Raw genomic sequence first — 22,346 nt, 5'->3', positions numbered from 1 at the left:
ATCAGGCTCTGTGCTGACAGCTTGGAGCCTGGAGCCCATTTCAGATTGTGTCTCCCTCTCTCGGCCTCTCCCCTGCTCGCACTCTGTCTCAAATACAAATAAACATTTAAAAAAAACACACACATACACACAGTGAAGATAAGGTAGATGTTTACAGCCTCTGCTAACCAAGCATAATTTAGGCCAGTTAATGGGGTGCTTTCAGTTGAAGCCTGTAGACTACCACAAACTTCCATCCTCCTGGTACCCTAAGTCCTGAGCACTAGCTCTCCTGCAACAAAATAGACTGACAGGTTGCCATGAAGATTAAATTTCTGCTTGGCCCAGACCTTCATATCACTTCTTCACTTAGATGAGGCAGGATGAGCAGAAAGATACAGATAACAATAGAAAAAAAGTTACCAGAGCTCCCAGCATTTAACTTGTTTACTGTTCAAACTAGAAAGTACTTTTCAGAAGGGGAGAGATTCACAAAATAGCAGACAGTAGGCATTTAATATATCTGTATTTAATTTTGATCCTCTTGTACTGCCTCAATACTGCTCCCTGTTCTCATAGATTGCAATGTTAGACTTTCCAAGACTACCTAAATGTTGCATAAAGACTAATCATGTCAGGGGCACCTGGGTGGCTCAGTGGGTTGGGCGGCTGACTTCAGCTCAGGTCATGATCTCATGGCTTGGGAGTTTGAGCCCCAAGTCAGGCTCTGTGCTGACAGCTCAGAGCCTGGAGCCCGCTTAGGATTCTGTGTCTCCCTCTCTCTCTGCCCCTCCCCTGCTCACACTCTGTATCTCTCTCTCTCAAAAATAAATAATTTTTTTTTTTAATTAAAAAAAAAATGCTAATCATTTCAGCATATCTGACTTTCTTAATTACTGGGTTTTTTAATTATTGATTATTCTTTTTAAATAGATTTTATTAATAGAAAACAACATTTTCTATAATGCATAGGAAAATGTCATTTCTTTTTTAATATGCTTTGTACAATTTTAATAAGCTCTTTCTCTTCTCCATCACCCCATATAATAGTTGTATCAATTATTCATTTTCTCAATTGCCGAATATTATTCCCTTTCTACTACCTTCTAAGAATAAATCAGATCAACAATTATCTTACAGCGGTGACTTACAAGATTCCACATAATATGTTGGAGGATTAAATGACAATATTTGAAAAGCTCTTTACAAACAATGAAAATACTAGGCAAATATACATCACTATGTTGCATACAAATGAAAACAAAGATACATTTCAGAGTCTGAAAGGCAAACTGTCCAACACATGATAGACCATGGGCTTTGATACCAGCTCTGCCTTTAATGGCCGAGTTTCCTTTATCACCCCGAGCTTCAATTTGCTCACCTGATAAACCTTTCAGAAAGCATAACCCATGATAAATATTAATACCTCAATAAATGTGAGCTATTGTTATTATTTTAAAAGGTATTAGCAACAGTATGTCAACGGAAAGAAAGCCGACCTCAAAGTAGGTAGGTAAATAAACGCTTTATTCGTTGCCTTACTGAGGATGCCAGCCTGGGAGTCTTTCCATTTGCCCAGAAGAACCGCTCTGCTCTGCAGCGCATCAGCCACAGGGGAAGGGGGAAGGTGTGCTTGCAAGCAGTTCTCCAAATGCTTGCGCGTCCCAAGGTATATATGTGCTATGAATGTCAAAACTAAGGTTTTCTGATTTCCACAGAGACACAAGAAAGACCCTTAGGTCATCTTAATACATTAGGTTTCAGGGCGCCTGGGTGGCTCAATCAATTAAGTGACCGACTCCTGATTTCGGCTCAGGTCATGATCTTGCAGTTTTTGAGTTCGAGCCCTGCTGGGTGTGGAGCCCGCTTTGTCTCCCTCTCTCTCTGGCCCTCCCCTGCTCGCTCTGTCCCTCTCTCAAAATAAGTAAATAAACTTAAAAAAAAATTATATCAGGTTTCTATATATCTGATTGTTTAAAAATATTGCTTCCATGTCTCTGTTTAACCGGTTCTCCAGTTCTTGCTGGTTTTGATTTCTCCTTGAGGTCACTTGAGACAGTTCCAGGAGGCTAATGTCAGTCACCTACTGCAGTTGTAGTGCACAAAAGTAGGACAGTCAAGTTTTAAGATTAGTACCAGTATTCTTATCCCACAGAGATCATTCCTATAAATGGAAAAAAACAAAAACAAAAACAAAAAAAAACAACACAAAAACCAATTCTCCTAAAGAAATCTTCTTAAAGGAATATGAGAATTTTCATATTCTTTCTTTTTTTCTTTAATGTTTATTTATTTTTGAGAAAGAGAGAGAGAGAGCGTGAGTGGGGTAGGGGCAGAGAGAGGGGAAGACACAGAATTTGAAGCAGGCTCCAGGCTCCAAGCTGTCAGCACAGAGCCTGATGCGGGGCTTGAACTCATGAACCACGAGATCATGGCCTGAGTTGAAGTGAGACACTTAACCGACTGAGCCATCCAGGCGCCCTGAGAATTTTCATATTCTTTCAATGATAGCATTGCTTCCTACAGATGGCAGAGAAAGCAAAGACAAAAAAAGAGCCATCATGAGACATGACTAAAGTCAAGTAATTGGAGGTTCGACGAAATTCAGTCATAAAGCAAAATAACCATTCTCCAAATAATAAGGAACACTGTGTTCAAGGCTTACTTTCTGAATATCTTGAGGGACATTCATATTTTAAGTTTCAGAAGGAGAGTTAAAAGCTTCTTTTGTTACATCTCTGCCTCGACAGAAAAGTCATTAAAGCTTGCAAACACGTATACACAGAACTTAGAAAATCAGCTATAAATTACCTTGCCCGTGTATTACATGTCAGTGGGAGTATCTTCTACATATGAGTAAATTAGTCCTTAATTTTATTTTTAAAAGTTGTATCTTTGGGGCGCCTGCGTGGCGCAGTCGGTTAAGCGTCCGACTTCAGCCAGGTCACGATCTCCGGGTCCGTGAGTTCGAGCCCCGCGTCGGGCTCTGGGCTGATGGCTCAGAGCCTGGAGCCTGTTTCCGATTCTGTGTCTCCCTCTCTCTCTGCCCCTCCCCCGTTCATGCTCTGTCTCTCTCTGTCCCAAAAATAAAAAAAATTAAAAAAAAAAGTTGTATCTTTAAGTTAAACTAAATGCTAAATAAAAGAAATCAGGAACTTGTGCTTCCCAAATCCTCACATGCTCCAAAAAAAGGTTACAATCAACAAAAGGAATAAAATGACACAGATCCCAAGCCTACAGTGTAACCAAAAGACAGAGAATACTGCCCACTTCAAATTGCTATAAACACAAAAATGAACACCGATCTCCCGCACCCTCTCCAAGCTACTGTAGAGTGGTGGGGGTAGAGAGGGGAGCACGGAAACAGTGCATGGAAGAGAGAGGAAGAAAAGAAAAGTCACTTCTAGAAAGACCACCTTAAGAGAAAAAAGTACTGAGAAGAATCCTCGAAGATAAGAGCACTGACTACAAAGAGAAGAATTAAGAATGTATCAGCCTCCAAGTCGCAGTCCAGACTGGCCACATTTCTAAGGGAGAAGAGGGTTAAAAAAAAAAAAACACTGTCCCTTTTGAAGACTGGATAATGTAGGAAAAAAGAAGAGAGGAAATTTAAGATAAAGAAAACTAAAAAAATGTTTTGAATAAAACAGCTCCCGACAACGTCCCACTCCAAAAAAGCCATCTCTAAAAAAAAATGCACTTTGCCACACTGACAGAAGAGGGCAATCTTGAATTTCATAATGAGAGAATTGTGTAAACCATCACAAACTACCAATCTTCCTCTCAAACTGCATACATTTAAGTAATCTCCATCTATATGAAGCTACTCTAAGACTAAAAGAGGAAACAAGAACCAAAACATTACCATAAATGAAATCTCCCCAAACAACCAACTACCAAACAGAACAAAACTGTAACACAACATTCTAGCATTTGGGGATACGAAAGAAACACCATGAATTTAAAATTCAAAAACTAAGAACAACATCAACAGACAACAAACATGAAGGAATGAAATAAGATATAATTAAACTCTAGAAAGGAAAGGAAGGGGGGGAAATCCTATCAGAAATGAAGACTAAATTATAAGATGCCTAGAGGAAAACATATTCAAATAAAAATTTAATAAGGGGCACAGAAGAAAGGGAGAGAAAAAAAAACAAGAGAACAGAAATAAGACCAAGAGGGGCACCTGAGGGGCTCAGCTGGTTAACTGTCCAACTCTTTATCTCAGCTCAGATCATGATCTCACGGTTCACGAGATTGAGCCCCACATCAGGTTCTGCACTGACAACATGAAGCCTGCCTGGGATTTTCTCTCTTCCTCTCTCTCTGCCTCTCCCCTGCTCCTTGTGCTCTCTCTCTCTCAAAACAAATAAATAAACTTAAAAAAAAAAGAAAAGAAAGAGAGAAAAAAAAGGAAACAAAACCAAGAAAGAAGTAAAAAAAAAAAAAAAAAAGCTACAAAGTGGCTACAATAAGACAGAAAAAAGATCCAATGCATATATAACTTAAGTATTTGAAGAAGAAAAACAGAAAAATGAATGAGAACTATTTAAAATTATAATCCTAGGGGCGCCTGGGTGGCTCAGTCTGTTAAGCATCTGACTTCGGCTCAGGTTGTGATCTCATGATTCACGACATTGTCAGCTGTGCTGACAACTCAGAGCCTGGAGCCTGCTTCAGATTCTGTGTCTCCCTCTTTCTCTGCCATTCCCCTGCTTGAACTCTGTCTCTGTCTCTCTCTCTCTCAAAAATAAAAAATAAAATAAAATAAACATTAAAAAAAAATTTTTTTTTAATTTTAAAAAAATTTTACTATCTAAATATACCTATTAAAAAGGCCCACTAGTGACATAGGGTCAATGGCCAGGAATGGGCAACACTGAGACCCAGCCTAGTAAAACTACTTGACTTTAAAAGTAAAGAAAAAAGATAAAGAACAACTCTAAGGGCCTAAAGAATAAAGACCAAGAAACCTGGAGAAAGATAAAAAGACTGTCATCAGAGTGTTCAAAAGCCACATTCAAAACAAGGTCCATGGAGCACCATTTTTAAGAAACTCAAGATTTCATATCCAGCCAAGTTGTTCTTCAAGTATGCAGGGTATAGAAAAATAGTTTTAAATACACAGGAACCAAAGAAACACTATATACATGAGCACTTCTTGGGGCACCTACCACAGGAGGGGCTTTATCCAACCAGGAGGTGTTGGGGGAAGGTTTGGCAAAAGGACTGATACAATCAGTCGCAAATCTAACACTAAAATGAAGATGGGGAAGAGAATACACAAAGAATATACAAATGTTAAACGCTCCGAAAAAGTAAAATTAATGCATATCAAAAGATGAGAATAAAGGAGAGAGAAACAAGAAAATAAAATAGGCTCTTTAACTGTAATACAGGAAACAAGTAAAAAACAGAGACAACGATAAATACTGAAAAACCGTATGGTAACAAGTGAGAAAATGAGAAACTACTATTTTATGGTAAAAACCATAAAAGGTTTGTACCAAGGGCATAGGAAAAGGTTTATGATTTCTACTTCTGGCCATGAGAGAGTACTCTTCCACTGCCAACAACTAGCAAAAAAATTTTAAGGCAGAGAGGGAGGCACTGCTCTTAGATGTTACACAGTAAGCAGTATGGGATTAAGACTTGATAGAAGAGACACAAACAAGAGCCACAGCTCTCTGACAGCACTTTTCAGACTGTGGGGCAAGAAAGGAAATCCAAACACAGCAAAACAGTCTCAGTGAGTCAAAGAGATAGAGATCAGAGTTCCAGGAGTCTGTGCAGCTAGAATCTGTACATACTGAAGAAGAAGAAGAAGCTACACAGAAAAGAGCTCCAGAAATCTAAACACAGGTCAGTCCCCTTGAGGACCATACAGAAAGGCCCTGGAAGAGGAGACATCACATGAAGAAAGAGGCCTTGTGGAGAAGTTTAGAGGCACTCCAGCCAAAAGTCAGCAAGAAACCCCTAAACTTAGCAAAGATGGTATCTTTGGCCTCCCAGCCCTACCCAGCCACCATCTGAGAATAGCTACACCAGCTAAGGCAGAAGGAACACCCAGTCAATCCACAGTCATTAAAAAAAAAAAAAAAAAAAAAAAAAAGTAGTACTTATAATACACCTCGAAATGTAATAAAAAATATTTTAATGGATGATATAACTAATATGCCAAAGACTAACTTTATTTAATAATGACAGTAGTGGGGCACCTGAGTGGCTCAACTGGTTGAGCACCCAACTATCGATCTTGGCTCAGCGAATGATCTCACTGTTTGTGAGTTCGAGCCCCACTCCAGGATTCTGTCTCTCCCTCTCGCTGCCTCTTCCCCGCTTGCTCTCTCTCAAAATAAATTAATTAATTAAAAAAAATGAGAGTAGCTAAAATCCTGTTGGAATAAGTGGTATAAAATAACTATCTGGGAAACTAGAGATACTTTTTTCATTCTTCCCCCAACTGTAAAGCCTGACATCTAATATCTATTTATTCTTTGGCCTTTCTAGATTACTAAGGATGAATTTTTTATTTATTAATTGTAAAACACTCAAAGGACACTTACAACTTCATAAGTTTGAAGATGAAGAAATTCCCCTAAGGACATGATAAACAGACCACCCCAGAAGTGATCTCAGTACAACTAAAACTACGGTTGCCCGCTTCCTCAGTGATTGAAAAGTTACTGACTTAATTTAAAACCTATCATACAGTTGACACTATAACAGCGTAATTTTTTCATTTCCACTCCTTCAAGATCTGCCCATCCATGACCATCTCCCACTTCTCTGTCCTGTGGCTACTCCAGTTTTTACTCTTTCTACGCCATCATGTTCTTCTCTTCTCTTACAGTCAGCTATCATGACGTCTTATTCTCTTTCCGGCCAAACTGCAAGCCCTACATCTCTGGTAAAGAGAGAGTATCTACACGCCATTTTGGTTCAGCTAAGTTCCATCTTTCCTATCAAAGCCTGCTGAACATCATTCCCTGTGAGTATCCCCACTGTGAATGTCCACAGTACTTGCTCAGCAATTCAAAGCCCGTGTTTAATCACTCACAGTTTGGAAGAGGTGCCCTAGTTATTTTGACATTTACATCTTGAGTATTTGAGTGTCTTTCAGCTCCTTGATGATACATCAGTTTTTCCACTTGATCTATATGTCTCCTACATAGCTCAGATTCAGTTTAAAACAGCCCATAAAGCCCCTGAAATTTATGCAAAGTTTAATGAAAAATGGTTTTTGAACAAACGGTGGCTTTTGTGAGATTTTCTTTTTGTTTTTTTTTTTTTAATTTTTCTTAATGTTTTATTTATTTTTGAGACAGAGAGAGACAGAGCATGAGCAGGGGAGGGGCAGAGAGTGAGCGAGACAGAGAATCCGAAGCAGGCTCCAGGCTCCAAGCTGTCAACACAGAGCCTGATGTGGGGCTCGAACTCATGAACCATGAGATCATGACCTGAGCCAAAGTCAGACACTCAACTGACTGAGCCACCCAGGCGCCCCTCGTGAGATTTTCAAATGACCACATGAGACTAAAATGCTCTGTCAGGGGCGCCTGGGTGGCGCAGTCGGTTAAGCGTCCGACTTCAGCCAGGTCACGATCTCGCGGTCCGTGAGTTCGAGCCCCGCGTCGGGCTCTGGGCTGATGGCTCAGAGCCTGGAGCCTGTTTCCGATTCTGTGTCTCCCTCTCTCTCTGCCCCTCCCCCGTTCATGCTCTGTCTCTCTCTGTCCCAAAATAAATTAAAAAAAATAAATAAATAAAATAAAATAAAATAAAATGCTCTGTCAAATGACAGGTGCCCATTATTTATACAAAAAATATTTGTTAACTAGGATCGCCCAGGTGGCTCAGTCGGTTAGGAGTCCAACTTTGGCTCAGGTCATGATCTTGCAGTTCATGAGTTCTAGCCCTGCGTCGGGCTCTGCGCTAACAGCTCAGAGCCTGGAGCCTCCTTCAGATTCTGTGTCTCCTCCTCTCTCTGCTCCTCCCATGTTCATGCTCTCTCTGTGTCTCTCTATAATAAATAAATGTTAAAAAAAAATTTTTTTAATAAAAAAAATTTGCTAACTTAAAAACTGCCCTTTGTCACACAGCAAAAGAGAACTCTGCTGAAAATAAACGAAAAGTTCTACTCTGAAAAAGAGGAAAAGAAAAAAAAGTCTCTCTACTTACTGTGTGTAGAAATTCAAGCCTTGCAAACTATTCAGCTTTTCTTATCTACAGCAGATACCTTTCATCATTTCAGTAACTCCAGAATAATAAGGGAGCACTGTGGGGTTTTGTGAACCATGAAACCACGAAGTCCTTTTCTGTTCTTTCTAGTGCCTTAATAAAATTAATTTCACTATGAAACTTTAATTAAACACAAATATGAGTGCACGCATAAGAAACTGATAAGAAACAGGGATGGGAAAAACATTTAGAGGCAAAAACTAATCTCTGGAAAAAAAGTGTTCTTCTTTCCATCACCTGGTTATACAAGCACAGGAGAAAAATATAATTAAATATGTACCAATCTTAATTCCTTCTGGCTCGTGAAATTATATTTCTATTTGCCAGCAAACAGAAATCCTGCATAAGTTCTCATATCAAGCATATCAAAGTTAGTATCAAAAACCACATATACTTTATAAATAATTTGCTGTCATTACAGTAGCTCCCTCACAGTGTATCTTCAGAGCTTTATGTTTTCGTTCTGTATCTGCATGGTTACTCCTCTGGCCACTGTGGGGAAGAATCTTTGGGGACTCTCAAACACAAAGTGGCTTTTCTCATCTTTATGGTTACCTTCTGTTTCTTAAATAAATGTGTGCATGCTCAAAAAATTTGTCAACTGATAGGGCATTTTATCTCCTCCATCAGAAAACAAATTATTTATGCCCAAAAAAAGACATTAAATCACCTACCCCTCCTAAGATGCTTTATTTTGCCTATCTACTAAAGCTGGCATAAAATAATCTGTTTCCGGGGTGCCTGGGTGGCTCAGTCGATTAAGCGTCTGACTTTGACTCAGGTCACAATCCCACAGTCTGTGAGTTTGAGCCCCACATCAGGCTCTGTACTGACAGCTCAGAACCTGGAGCCTGCTTCAGATTCTCGGTCTCCCTTTCTCTGTGCCCCTCCCCTACTCATGCTCGCTCGCTCGCTCTCTCTCTCTCTCTCTCTCAAAAATAAACATTAAAAAAGAATTAAAAAAATAATAATAATAATCTGTTTCCAAGCAAAGTAGCTCAACTTTCTTTCCTGAAAGAGGAAAGGGTGACCAAAATTTGCCTTTTAATTCTTCTCCGCCTGCTCACTAGTGGTTGAATGAAATTCTTCACTACTAAGTTAGGCAGTGTCTTTAAGCACTGCCCAGCAAAGCAGGATGCTTCCTTAGGTGACATGTGAAAAGTCTTTCTATATTTTCTTTTGATTTATGGTGGAGAAAAAAATCTGATGAGCAAAAATGTAGAAAGACCAGATTACAACTATGGAAATATACCCTTAATCTTTATCATGTTCAAGGACAAAGCCCTACGTTTGGACTCACAAAACTATAGGATATCAGAGTTATATATTCAAGAGCCAGCAGTCAGGTGGCTTTATCGCTTTTCAAAAAGCACAGTCTCACCTGATTAAGTGAGGTGACATCTGTAAGTACAGCATCAGGAGGTCTATTAGGCACAGCTACAGCTTCCTGAAACCAAAAAACATCACAGGTTAAATACTAACAAAGTAATTGGTACTCTCTTTACTCAGATTAGTATTTGATGAACAACCACGTTTCAGTATAACAAAATCTGCAAGTTAGATAAAATGTTTTTAAAAATAATTTCTGTTCAGGAGATAACATTTAAAATCTCATAACTGCTAGCCTCATCTATGCTGTGATTTCCCTGAAATCCCTGTTTAACGAAAGGAATTATACAACCAGATCCATTCCCTGGGCCACCAAGGAGAAAGAGGTAAAGACCCATTTCCCAGTGCAAAAGGTGATAATAACTATAAGAACTAGACAAACAATTCACACCTACATTGATTTAATCTTTAAATGTACTTTTTACTAACAGTGCGGGTCTCTTTGCATCTATACCCTATTTGGAGTTGGTTCAGATTCTTGCATGTGTAGATTAATGTTCTTCATCAAAACCATCATTCCTTCAATTATTTTTTCTATTTCTCTCTCTCTCTCCTCTCCTTCTGGTCTTTCCATTACATGCATCTTGCTATACTTAAGGTACCCCACATTTCACTAAGACTTCTTTTTCTTTTCATCTTTTTTTGTCTCTGGAGATAGATAGATAGATAGATAGATAGATAGATAGATAGATAGATAGATTGATTAGACAGACAGAGAGAAAGACAGAGAGAAAGATCTTCAGGCTTTTTGATTCTTTCTTCTGCCAGTTAAAATCTACTATTGAGTGCTCTAGAAAATTCTTCATTTCCCTTATTGTAATCTCAGCTCCAAAACTTCTATTTGGTTCTTCAACATAATTTCTATTTGTTGATTTTCTCTACTTGATGAGTCACTGTCATCGTACTTTACTTCTTTAAGCGTGCTTTCCTTTGGTTCTGTGAACACATTTAGAAGAGCTGCTTTGAAGTCTCTGTCTACAAAGTCCTCTCAAAGGCAGTTTCTATTGCCTGTTTTGTTCTGGTTTTATTTTCCTGTCTATGGGTCATGTGCTCCTGTTTCTTGCATGTCTTGTAATTTTTTGTTGATGACTAGACATTTTAGATAACCTATTACACAACTCAGGATATTGACCTCCTTTCCCTGTGACAGGCTTGTGGTTATTGTTAATTTGTTTATTTGTGTGGTGCCTTGGCTAGATTATTTCAGCTAAGTCTATTTCCCCAATAGTGAGCAACTGCTGGTGTGGCTCCTCAGAGGTATAGCCTTGGGCAAGAACACAGTCAGTTACCCAGGGATAACAGTGGGTTTACCAGGGTTCTCTGTGACTCTCTCTCCCTGACCTCTCTGCTCAAGTGTCTGCCTCATTTGGTATCATACCCAACCGTTAGGCTCCACTAACTGCCAGATGATTGCTCTATTACTTTCAATAATGCCCTGGGGCATAAATCACTCTACAGTCTGATCCAATTAAAGTCAGGCCAGTTTTTGTCATGATCCCATGAGGGCTCTTCTTAGCTCTCTCTTTCCATGGTTCTCTCTAGAAAACTTCTAGCTGGGCTGGTTGTTAGCTTATTGTTCTCATGAAGCTACAAGGTTCCTCTTGGTTGTTAATCTAAAGTAACTTAATATCTGTGGGCACCCTTACCTTTGAACTTTCAACTACTCTATTCCTTGGGATGAGCTTCAGAGATCTCTATTATTACAGGCTGCCTCAGTGCCTGGGTGAAACCTCTCCTCCACTGCAGTAGAAGTAGGGGTAAGGATAGTGGCCCACTCATCTCCAAGTGACATCCTCACTCTACAAGAAGTTGTGCTGGGCAGGGGTAATAGCTTCTGGCCTCCTCAGCTTTCCTCACCCTGTGGGCAAGTGGGGGCAAGAGGGATTGGGTCCTTCAGTCTTCTCAGCCTACCATGTGTGGAGCAGAGTTTCCACTCTACATGTGGTGGCCGGGTAGAGAACGAGAATGCTATAACTCTTAGCCACTTCTACCTGGAACAGAGCTTCAACAACACAAGCTGGGGGCTGTGGGAAGCATAAGAAAATCTGGTGACCTGCTCTTGCTGGGAGGACAGCCTGCTCTGGGAGCAGGGACAAGGGATCCTGTGCTTGGGCTACACATGCCTAGAGTGGAACTGCCATTATGCTGAGCCCAGCGATGAGGGGAAAAAGGAGAAAGCCGTGGCTCAAATGCCACAGATTCTCAACGGTCTTACCAAGATAAAGACTTCCTTGAATAAATATTTCCTAATTTGCTATATGCCCTGAGGACAATCTCCAGACACTTCAAATGGTTTTCTTTTTGTTTTAACTTTCACCCATTATGATGTTATGGCTGACTCAATGGGGAGAGGGTCCAGGGGACTCCTCACACCATCATTCCAGAAGCAGTTTCTCAATACTGCTTTAAGCGTACTTCATTTATCCAGAATGTTTACGACATTATAATCTCATTACCTCAAATAAATCGGAAGTAAAGGCCAGGTTAAATGAAAAGTAATGTCCAAGTATAAAATATTTTTAGAAAAAAAAATGTTTTTAGGTAGAATTTGAGAACTAAAGAGTAACTAGAATCGTCTTACACAAGACAAGTCCTTAAGTCATTTAATGAATAAAGATTTTATTTTATACAAGGATCACTCGCACGTGTTAGGTTTTCCTAAAGACTTCTGGGTGATGCAAAGTCTGTAGAAGAAAGTAAAAACGTTCCCATAATTATCTCAGGTACATTACACTTATGTCAGCCAGACTCCTCTACAAATACGTGTTATATATTAAAATATGCAAACATACGTAGCTCTTTCAATCAATTCAAAGATACTCTGATTCAAAGAAGCGTGAATTACTGAGGATCTACTCTGTTAAATCACACCTATGGTAATATGATAAGTTCAAAATACACATACAGATACTTACATACCCATATATTTCGCTTATAAAGCCTATAATAGCCTACCTTGACTTTGTCTGACGTCCGTTTTCCACCAATGCCTCCACAGCCAACGAGGAAGAGAGAGAACTGATTGTAACATATAAGTTCCTTCTCAAAATAAGAATAGACTGAAAAGCAAATGAAAGAAAAAATAAAGGAAGTTATTATCGAAAGACATAACCAGTTAACTAAGACATGATCAGCAATTCCTTTAAAAGTTTCAAAAACAAAAAGTAGTCACTAGAAGGTCTGATAACTTAAAGATGCCCAAGTTTGGTTTATAAAGCATCTTCCAATTTCTTCACTACCGGTCTCTAGAAGGCAGAGTGAAGAGGACCTTCACATACCCTCTCTTGACTGTGAAACAGCAGTTTCTCTCTCCTCTTCTTCAATCTCCCCAACTGCCTATCCTATCTTAACTCTCTCCATCTCAAACATTTCACAAAATCCCAGAATACAGTGCAGGTATCCAACACTCTCAAACATTCCAACATTCTGCCAAAGGACTCAAAAAGAGCCTGGAGGGGTTCCAGGGTGGCTCAGACGCCCCTCCCCTGCTCGAACTCTCTGTCTCAAAATAAACAAACAAACACACACACACTAACAAAAAAAAAAAAAAAAAAAAAGAGGGGCGCCTGGGTGGCTCAGTTGGTTAAGCATCCGACACTTGATTTCCACTAAGGTCACGATCTCACAGTTCCTGAGTTCAAGCCCCACAATCAGGCTCTGTGCTGACAGTGCAGAACCTGCTTGTAATTCGCCCTCTCCCTCTCTCTCTGCCCCTCCCCTGCTCTCACTTTCTTTCTCTTTCTCTATCTCTCTTTCTCTCAAAATAAATAAATAAATCCAAAATTAAAAAAAAAATACTTGAAAAAAAAAAGAACCTGAAATACAAAAGAAGAAGTGAAGATCAAGGTATAAGCTTCAGGAGGACAGAATCATGGGTCTTGCTCACCATTATATTCCTAGCAATCAGAATGGTACCTAGGACAGAAAAAGCACCTAACCAATATTTATTAAATTAATGAGTAATGAGGGGCGCCTGGGTGGCTCAGTCGGTTGAGCAATTGACTTCGGCTCAGGTCTTGATCTCACAGTTCGTGAGTTTGGGTCCCGCGTCGGGTTCTGTGCTGACAGCTCGGAGCCTGGAGCCTGGTTCGGATTCTGTTGTCTCCCTCTCTCTCTGCCCCTCCCTCACACGCACTCTGTCTCTCTCTGCCTCTCAAAAATAAAGAACACTAATAAAAAAAATTTTTTTTTAATTAATGAGTAATGAATAAATGATACGAGTTAGTGAATGAGTAAGCAAATAATGAATGAATGTAGGACAGCTGTCCCTCTTTCTACTAACTTCCTAGTGAGGGTGTGAGAACTCTATCTCCAGCTCTAGAAAATTAGAAATATGACTTTGAACTGCACACAAAAGAAAAAAATCTAATTATAACAAAAAATAAGGAAGGTCATGGCAATCTGTATTAAAATAAGATTTTTAACTGTATTATGCAGGAAATTGGATATCTGATTTCATTTGCACTTTGCGTACAAATTCTAATACATTATTACCCAATATCAAGCTGTAGTTAACTAAATGGAGTGGGTCAAGAGAAAATAGTAAAAATGAAAGTTAAGGTTACTGCAGAAACTTTGTTCTGAGGTATGTCACATGTCTGGTAGCTCAGGGAGAAGAGTAAAAGAAAACTGGGAGAGGGGTGCCTGGGTAGCTCAGTTGGTTAAGCGCCTGACTCTAAATTTTGGCTTGGGTCATGATCTCGCAGTTTGTGGGATTGAGCCCCATGTCAGGCTCTGTACTGACAACGTGGATCCTGCTTGGGATTCTCTCTCTCTCTCTCTCTCTCTCTCTCTCTCTCTCTCTCGATCTCTCTGTGCCCTTCCCCCAACTCTGATACTCTCTCTCTCTCAAAATAAACTTTAAAAATAATAATAAAAAAAAGAAAAAAGAAAACTAGGATAGTTGCAGCCAAATGTTGGCCAACTTCTGGAATGACAAACACAAAAATCTAAAACATGGGGCATCTGGGTGGCTCAATCAGTTGAGTGTCCAATTTCAGCTTAGGTCATGAGATCATGACCCCATGGTTCATGGGTTTGAATCCTTGGTCGGGTTCTGTGCTGACAACTCAGAGCCTGGAGCCTGTTTCAGATTCTGTCTCCCTCTCTCTCTGCCCTGACCCCACTTGTGCTCTCTCTGTCTCTAAAATAAATAAACATTAAAAAAATTTTTTTTAAATAAAAAAATAAAAATCTAAAACAGAAAGGGGAGAAGGAAGAAGAGGAAGACAAGAAAGACAGAAAGAGGAAAAAAACAGACATACTATGAAATACTATGAGCTGACAGAAATAATGTAGTAGGAGAATATTTAAGAGCATCAAAAATGTTCTCAACATATTATGTAGTAAAAACAAGGCAAGTTCCTACACAGCATATACAGTATGACCTTCCGTGTATTTAGAACAAAGATGATGAAGCCTATATTCCAACTATCAGACAATATCATATTTCCCACTCTAATTTATTTCCAAAATTTTTGACAATAAAGATCTATTTCTTCTTTTTTTAAAAATTTTTTAAGTTTATTTATTTATCTTGAGAGAGAGAGAGAGAGAGAGAGAGAGAGTATGAGCAGGGGAGGGGCAGAGGGAGAGGCAAAGAGAGAACCAAGCAGAATCTGTTGTCAGCACAGAGCCTAATGTGGTGCTCGATCTCACAAACCATGAGATCATGACCTGAGCTGAAATCAAGAGTCAAACAGATGCTTAACCAACTGAGCACCCAGGTGCCTCAATATCTATTTCTTCTTAAAGTTCAGAATAAATAAATTTTAAGCAATGTATCTTGAGCTGATGTTTAATTACTAGTATGTCAACCTTTACTAAACTACTATAACCTTTTTTTTCCTACTGCAAATAAAATATGGCCGTGGTGTTTAAACCACATTTGAGTTCAAGAGGCTTGAATGCACAACATTAGGAACTTAACCACCATTCATGAAAATGATTGAGAGCCAAATACGTTCTAAGTTCCAAAGAGCGAACAAAGACAAGAGTATCTACAATACTAATTATCCAGTGATGGTTGTCGATGTGTTCCTTCCTGCCAAGTCCAAACACCAGTCCGCCACTACATTCTCTGTACCAGCCACAGTTTGCACCTCTGTGCTCTGGTCATGTGGTCTCAAATCCCCTGAAATGCCCCACTCTTCCCACCGCTACCCTAACCTGCTCCTTTGCCTCATCCTCGCTTATTTCATGAGAGCTTATAAAATTTTTAGAACGCTGATCGTTATCTTGGTTTCTCGAAAACTGGAAGATGAATGTGAACGTACCGATCAGTTTCTATAGTGAAGCACCACATGACACACACAAGGCCTGTCAATCTAACAATATTAATGTAAGAATTAAAAGTGACTTACCATCCATAAGAATTACTAAACCAGATCCTTTATCTAGGACATCGGCAATAACAGCTTCACATTTTAAGTTTCCTGAAATGAACGGCGAAATCAATCAATCATCTGTTTTTAAAAAGACCGTAAGATCATTATCTTAAGATATGAGAGAATTTAACAAAATCTCCACTGTAAGTTCAGCAAAACTAAAAGCTATGCTTTGATATAGTTTTCAAGGTACTGTTAAATCATTCAACATTAAAAGGAAAGAGAATACCTTGGTCACTACATTTGAAACATCAAGTAGAAACACAATAAAGATCAAACTTCTAATACCCAGAAAATCTGGAGACCAGCATAGCCTGAACTAGACCATGGTCTAGTTCACAATGGACACAAAGGGCTGCTGATAGGTTTCTTGTCCTCCATCTAATGCTTCTTTTTTTTATCCCCAGGAGGAGTCACACGGCCTCTGACAGTACCAATGAAGCTGACCAATCCAGTGAGAGAGACAGAGACGCTGACATCAGTCTCCTGATGCTTGTGGTCCTGAGTCTCATCACCTGCTGGGTTTCACAGGAAGATTATAAATAATAGCCATACCTTAGCTTTCTGTAGTTTAAAGAGGTTCCAAACCACAAGTATCTCGAATTTTGAATATTCATATTAGAGAGGTAGCTTTAAAAGTACTTAAAGAAAATGCGCAGAAGCTACTGAAGAAAAATAATTCATGAGAAGCGTAACTTGACGCTAAGGAGATATACGAAATTAAGAAAAATATTTGCCACACCTTCCTATTCATATCACTTTCCAGGTGTAATCATTTTGGAGTATATGCCTGTGTCTTTCTCTTGATATTTAAAATCCCTAAAGGCAAAAATCTACCTTACACATTTGTACTTTCCTTATAACAATGGTTCCCAAGAGAGCCCACGGTCGAGTGACTGGCACATGCCAGACGGAGGGAGCCTCCTGGCCTCTGCCCTGGCCACCAGTGCCACCGCCACATGCCCGCACACGATGCACGCGTGCACACAAAACCTCCACGGTGGGGATCCAGACACCGTATTTCATTTAAAATAACAGGTAACTTAACGTAGTGACAGGCTGTTTCAGTAGGTAGCCAGGTTAGAAAATGTATCTAAAACTGAAAACTCTGCCTTGTCCATGGCAGGTAAGCAGCGGATGTCTGATGAAGGCAGTCACCACACATCACCTCAGATAAAAACGGTTGTGTGAAAACTTCTGCTATAACACTGAAATAAGGCTATTCAAATTGAAACAGTGAGAATCTCATACATTTTTTTTTGGTAAAATAAAAAGCTTTGGAAAAACATGAAAGGAGGATTCTAGCTTCTTGCTGACCTGCATGTTACATAAGGCGAAATGATAAATAAGCCCTTTTTTTGGTATTTTACCACCTTATATGGTCAGTATTTAATTAGACAATATGCTGACATTAGAGCACTGAAACAAATCTATCAAACTATAGTCAAAGAATAAGAAAAGCAGCTTTACTGAACAAGTAGGATACTCCTGAGAAGAAGAAAATTCATTATTAAGGCAGACCTGATTTTACTTACTCTAAAAGAAAACAGGAATAGTTAATTACAACAAATCCTCTATCTTTTAATGCGCTTGCCTTTATGAAAATTGCTACCAACATAAATACCTGAGAAAAGAATCAAAAACCATTATTCAAAGGAATCATAGCTGCCTATATACAATTACTAAGTTTAGAACACATGTATACAACAGAGATGCTTTTTCAGTTGCTAATGACACCTGTATCATTAGAAATACACTGTTAGTATTTCGAGATAATTTAATAAACAAGACTATTCAAGGACAAAGCTTAAGGTCACCAAAATAGGTCCTGCTTCACATCAATCTATTCTAATGCATATCCACGCCTTGAGATATGACTTATTTAAAGTCACTCTAGGGGCGCCTGGGTGGCTCAGTCGGTTAAGCGTCGGACTTCGGCTCAGGTCACGATCTCGCAGTCTGTGAGTTCAAGCCCCGCGTCGGGCTCTGGGCTGACTGCTCAGAGCCTGGAGCCTGTTTCAGATTCAGTGTCTCCCTCTCTCTCTGCCCCTCCCCTGTTCATGCTCTGTCTCTCTCTGTCTCAAAAATAAATAAACATTAAAAAAAAATAAAAAATAAAAAAAAAAATAAAGTCACTCTGTGCCAGTTTAACACAATGACACAGTTTGGAAGGTTAGTCAGGAAATAAAATCAGGGTACAATTAAGGAATCCATGTATCAGGAACTCACCTGATCTGGGAAGTGGTTTATACAACTCCAAGTACTGCTCCCCATGGAGAACCTATGTTAGGGTAAACAAAATTTTATTGGCCGACTTTCCTGTTCCACAAGCTCTGCTATGAATATGGCTAATCACAAGTGATATTTCACTGGCCGCTTGCTCACATCAGTACTCCCCCCAAATTATCTGTCTCAGTTTGGCTTCTACTTCTTAATCATAATCATAATCAATCATATTCAGAAATAATCAGCCTCCCAATCTAAAGACTGTTAGATCTTTTGGAGCAGAAAAGGTATCTGTGTGTTCTTTCTTGACATTCATAAATCCTTACTGACTGGTAATTATGGATCACTTACTGATGCAAACACTAAACTAGGCTATATTTCCAGGGCTTATCACTGTGCCTAGAACATAAAGGGTAATTAATATATATCTGTTGAATAAAAATGGATAAATTGGAGGTGCCTAGGTGGCTCAGTCAGTTGAGCATCCCAACTCTTGATTTTGGCTCAGGTCATGATCCCAGGGTAATAGGATGGAGCCCTGCATTGGGCTCTGTGCTGAGCATGGAACCTTCTTAAGATTTAAGATTCTCTCTCTCTCTCTCCACCCCTCTCCCTCACTCACACACGTTCTCTCTCTAAAATTAAAAAAAAAAAAGTTGGGGTTCCTGGATGACTCAGTTGGTTAAGCCTCCGACTTCAGCTCAGGTCATGATCTCACGATTTGTGGGTTCAGGCCCCGTGTCGGGCTCTGTGCCGACAGCTCAGAGCCTGGAGTCTGGTTCGGATTCTGTGTCTTCCTCTCTCTCTGCCCCTCCTCCCCTGCTCTTGCTATGTCTCTCTCTCTCTCAAAAATAAATAAAATATTTTAAAATAAAATAAAATAAAATAAAATAAAATAAAATAAAATAAAATAAAAGTTTTAAATGAATTTCAAATCACATGTACCAAATACAAAAAACTCAACTAAAACACAAGAGAGTATTACAACCATGTTCAAAGTAATTACAACCATGTTCAAAGCACTATCATTGTCCGTATTTCCTTAGTGTGATATCTTACAAATTATCTATAGATACAAAAATTGACACAGATGCATCTTAAAAATTAACTATCAGTAGATACTAAGGACATTGTGTAACTCGAGAGACACTTAACCTCAATGTATGGAAGCAAGAATACACCAATATATGTAGGAAAATAATAGGACAGAAAAAACAAAATCTGACCCATACACTCAAATGACCACACCCCACTGCCATGGGACACCTTTAATTCTGTCTTCCTCCGAACCCAGAAGGAGAACAAACGAGACAAATGGAGGATGGCCCACCATATCAAATGGCCTGGACACTCAAGGTGGGAAGACAGGGATTTCAACTCAAGAGGGCTATTATTTCTGGCCACAGATTCTGAACACCATTCATGATTTTTCCAACTCCTCCTGACTCTGAAGGAGTACAGTGCAGAATTCTGAAACATTTGCTTTAACTGTTTGCATTTCAATTATTCAAACAGAACTGTATGCAGCAAATACCATGGGGCAGTGACTAAAACAACAAACTGCCTGGTCCATATCTCTTGCCTCCCTCCCAACTCATCCGATACTCAAACAAAATTAAGTTCTCACAGATTCAGAGCAGCAATGGGCGAATCGCTCCTCCAGTAAATGGGTCCTCCAATCACCAAAGCCAGAGAAATTGGCTCACAGCTCTAGGATTCAACAGCTATCCCTGGACGCATGACCTGAACCTTGACTCCAAGAAATGAAACATGCCCCACCTCAAAAGCTTTCTCACAGTTGTTCACACCTTCCTTCTTGAAATGACTTGTCCATTTTGCTTCTCAGATACCACATTCTCCCGCTATTCCTCAGAGCTCATATTTTGCCAGCCATTCCTTCTCGGTCTCCCTTGCTGATTCTTCCTCATGTCTTCAACCTTTCAACACTTGTAGGGTCCGGTCCCTGAGCTCAGGCTCTTCTCTACCTACGCTCACACGTTACGCTACGTGATTTCATCTAGTCTTGGGTCTTCAAATATCACTTCAAGTCTAAGAACCCCAGCGAGACCGCTACCCCCCAAACTCACGACTCACATATTCAACTGCCCGTTTTACATCTCTACTGGATTGTATAAGAGAATCTCAGGTTTTTCCAAAACCAACCCCTGACCATCCCCACCTTAAGGTAACTGTATACATCTATCTTGTTATATATATGTTCTATATAACTACTATACATACTAAATATATTGTATATAGTTAATTATAAATCATGGATAGAGACATACATGCATATATTTCATCCCAGTTACAAAAAACTTCATCTTTGACTCCTCTTTCCTTCGACTCACATCCAGCCTTTTGTTTAAATTACTATAAGAGACTCTTAACTGGTTTGCCTGCTTCGGCTTGGCCCCCATATAATCTATTCTCCACACAGTAGCAAAAATGAGCCTGTGAGTGAACACAGCTAGATCATATCACTCCTCAGTTCAAAGCACTACAGACTATCTCCCATGTTAGTTAATCAGAGCATAAGCTAAAATCCTTATAATGACTACAAGGCCCTCTTCTCCCACCAACCCCCCCCCCCTTCATCCTGTAACAGACTGGCCCCCTTGCTGCTCCAAAAACAAGCCAATTATGCATCTGCCTCAGGGCCTTTTACACTTGTTCTCTCTGGCTCAAATACTCTTCCCAGATCATTACCTGGCTTGCTCCCTCACCACTATCATCAAGCAAGAGTTATCACATCCATTTTATAGATAAGGAAATCAAAGCTTCAGAAAGTTCTGTACCCTTGGTCAAACAGCAAGCAAATGGCAGAGAGAGGACTGAGAACATTATGTCAGGGTCGTAGGACTGGACCTAATTGCTGTTTTCTTCTTTCTGCTTGTCCTTTCAACTAAGTCTCTTCTCTTATATGCTCAGAAAGGAAAATCAAAGATATGCTAAATCTTTATTCCTGAACCAACCATGACAAACTATTTTATTAATACATGTGCCCGCAAACAATGTGACATTATCAATCATATCTGAAGAAACCAAAGGAAAGCAAAATAAAGGTTTATTACTCTTACCTTTTCCAAGCTGACCGGAAGCTCAGGAACCTCTCCTAACCCTCCACCTACTAAAGGTTTCTGAGCTACGATAACTCCAAATGTAGGCAAACAGGAGAAGTCAGAGCTTCCTTCGTATATAAATTTCATATCTTTTGGCTCCTTCACCGATGCTCCCACGCCAAGGGCATACATAATAGTTTCCAGCTCCGTGTAAGCAGAAGAAAATGGAGGGAATTTATAGCCAATGGCTCCAGCCTATGAGACAGGTATACGAAAGTGTTTTTCCAATGATATTTTTGTCAAATCCTTAACATTTTAACTTTTTCAAAACTATTAACTGCTTACGTACCTGGTTTTTGCTTTTGAAGACAGGTGAATAGAATGTCATGTTGGTGAATTTCATGGAGTGTCGTAATTGTTTCATTAGATTTTAATAGAAACCAGTCAGAAAGTGTGTGGGAAAGGACTTCATTTACAGATAAGAACTTTTTTTATAATTTGCTTCTTACTAACAGTATGTCTCATTTTCAAATTTCCTATCTCTGATGGTGAGAAGCCCTATTAATTCAGCAACTATTACAAACTCAAAAATACAAGAAAATAATAATAATAATGAATAGGTCATAAATAGCGATAGTGAATCGCCCTACAGGAGCTACTGTATAAAATTAAATGTAAAAAGAGCAAAACGCTGCTTAATGCTTGTAAATTAGATGGCCTCAGAATGGTTTTAGTTAAAATGAAATTTTACCTTAAGTTCCTGGCTGGGAATGTCCCTCATCAAACTGGATATTGTATTTTTCTACTTAGTGATGATATGTCTTGCTAATGTGTGAAGTTGATACTGGGCTAAAAAGCAATGATGTCCGATTGTCAATCACTTTTATTCCAAAATAGGAGTCCACAAACAAGGGCTGAGAGCTAAGAATGGTTTTTACATTCTTAAAGATTGGTTTACAAAAAAGAAAAACAGGAAGAACATGTGACCAGGAAGGGTAGGTGATCCACAAAGCCTAAAACATCTACTATCTGGCCCTTTCCCAGAAAAGTTTGCCAA

General features: G+C 39.4%; 1 protein-coding gene across 2 annotated transcripts in view; it reads right to left on the bottom strand.

The window, feature by feature from the left end:
• HSD17B4 (hydroxysteroid 17-beta dehydrogenase 4) overlaps window positions 1–22,346 on the bottom strand; it is an 86,688-nt gene that overhangs the window by 25,223 nt on the left and 39,119 nt on the right. For both annotated transcript variants that reach the window (XM_040444304.1, XM_040444305.1), the window contains exons 13-17: window positions 21,308–21,544; window positions 18,231–18,282; window positions 15,978–16,049; window positions 12,571–12,674; window positions 9,608–9,673 (exon numbers count right to left, since the gene is read on the bottom strand). In XM_040444304.1, the coding sequence (XP_040300238.1) occupies window positions 9,608–9,673; window positions 12,571–12,674; window positions 15,978–16,049; window positions 18,231–18,282; window positions 21,308–21,544 (531 nt within the window). The remainder of the gene's footprint in view (window positions 1–9,607; window positions 9,674–12,570; window positions 12,675–15,977; window positions 16,050–18,230; window positions 18,283–21,307; window positions 21,545–22,346) is intronic.

This window comes from Herpailurus yagouaroundi, unplaced genomic scaffold, assembly GCF_014898765.1.
Source record: "Herpailurus yagouaroundi ecotype Mexico unplaced genomic scaffold, PumYag 192, whole genome shotgun sequence".
NCBI lineage: Eukaryota > Metazoa > Chordata > Mammalia > Carnivora > Felidae > Herpailurus > Herpailurus yagouaroundi.
This window is presented reverse-complemented; position numbering and strand designations above follow the sequence as displayed.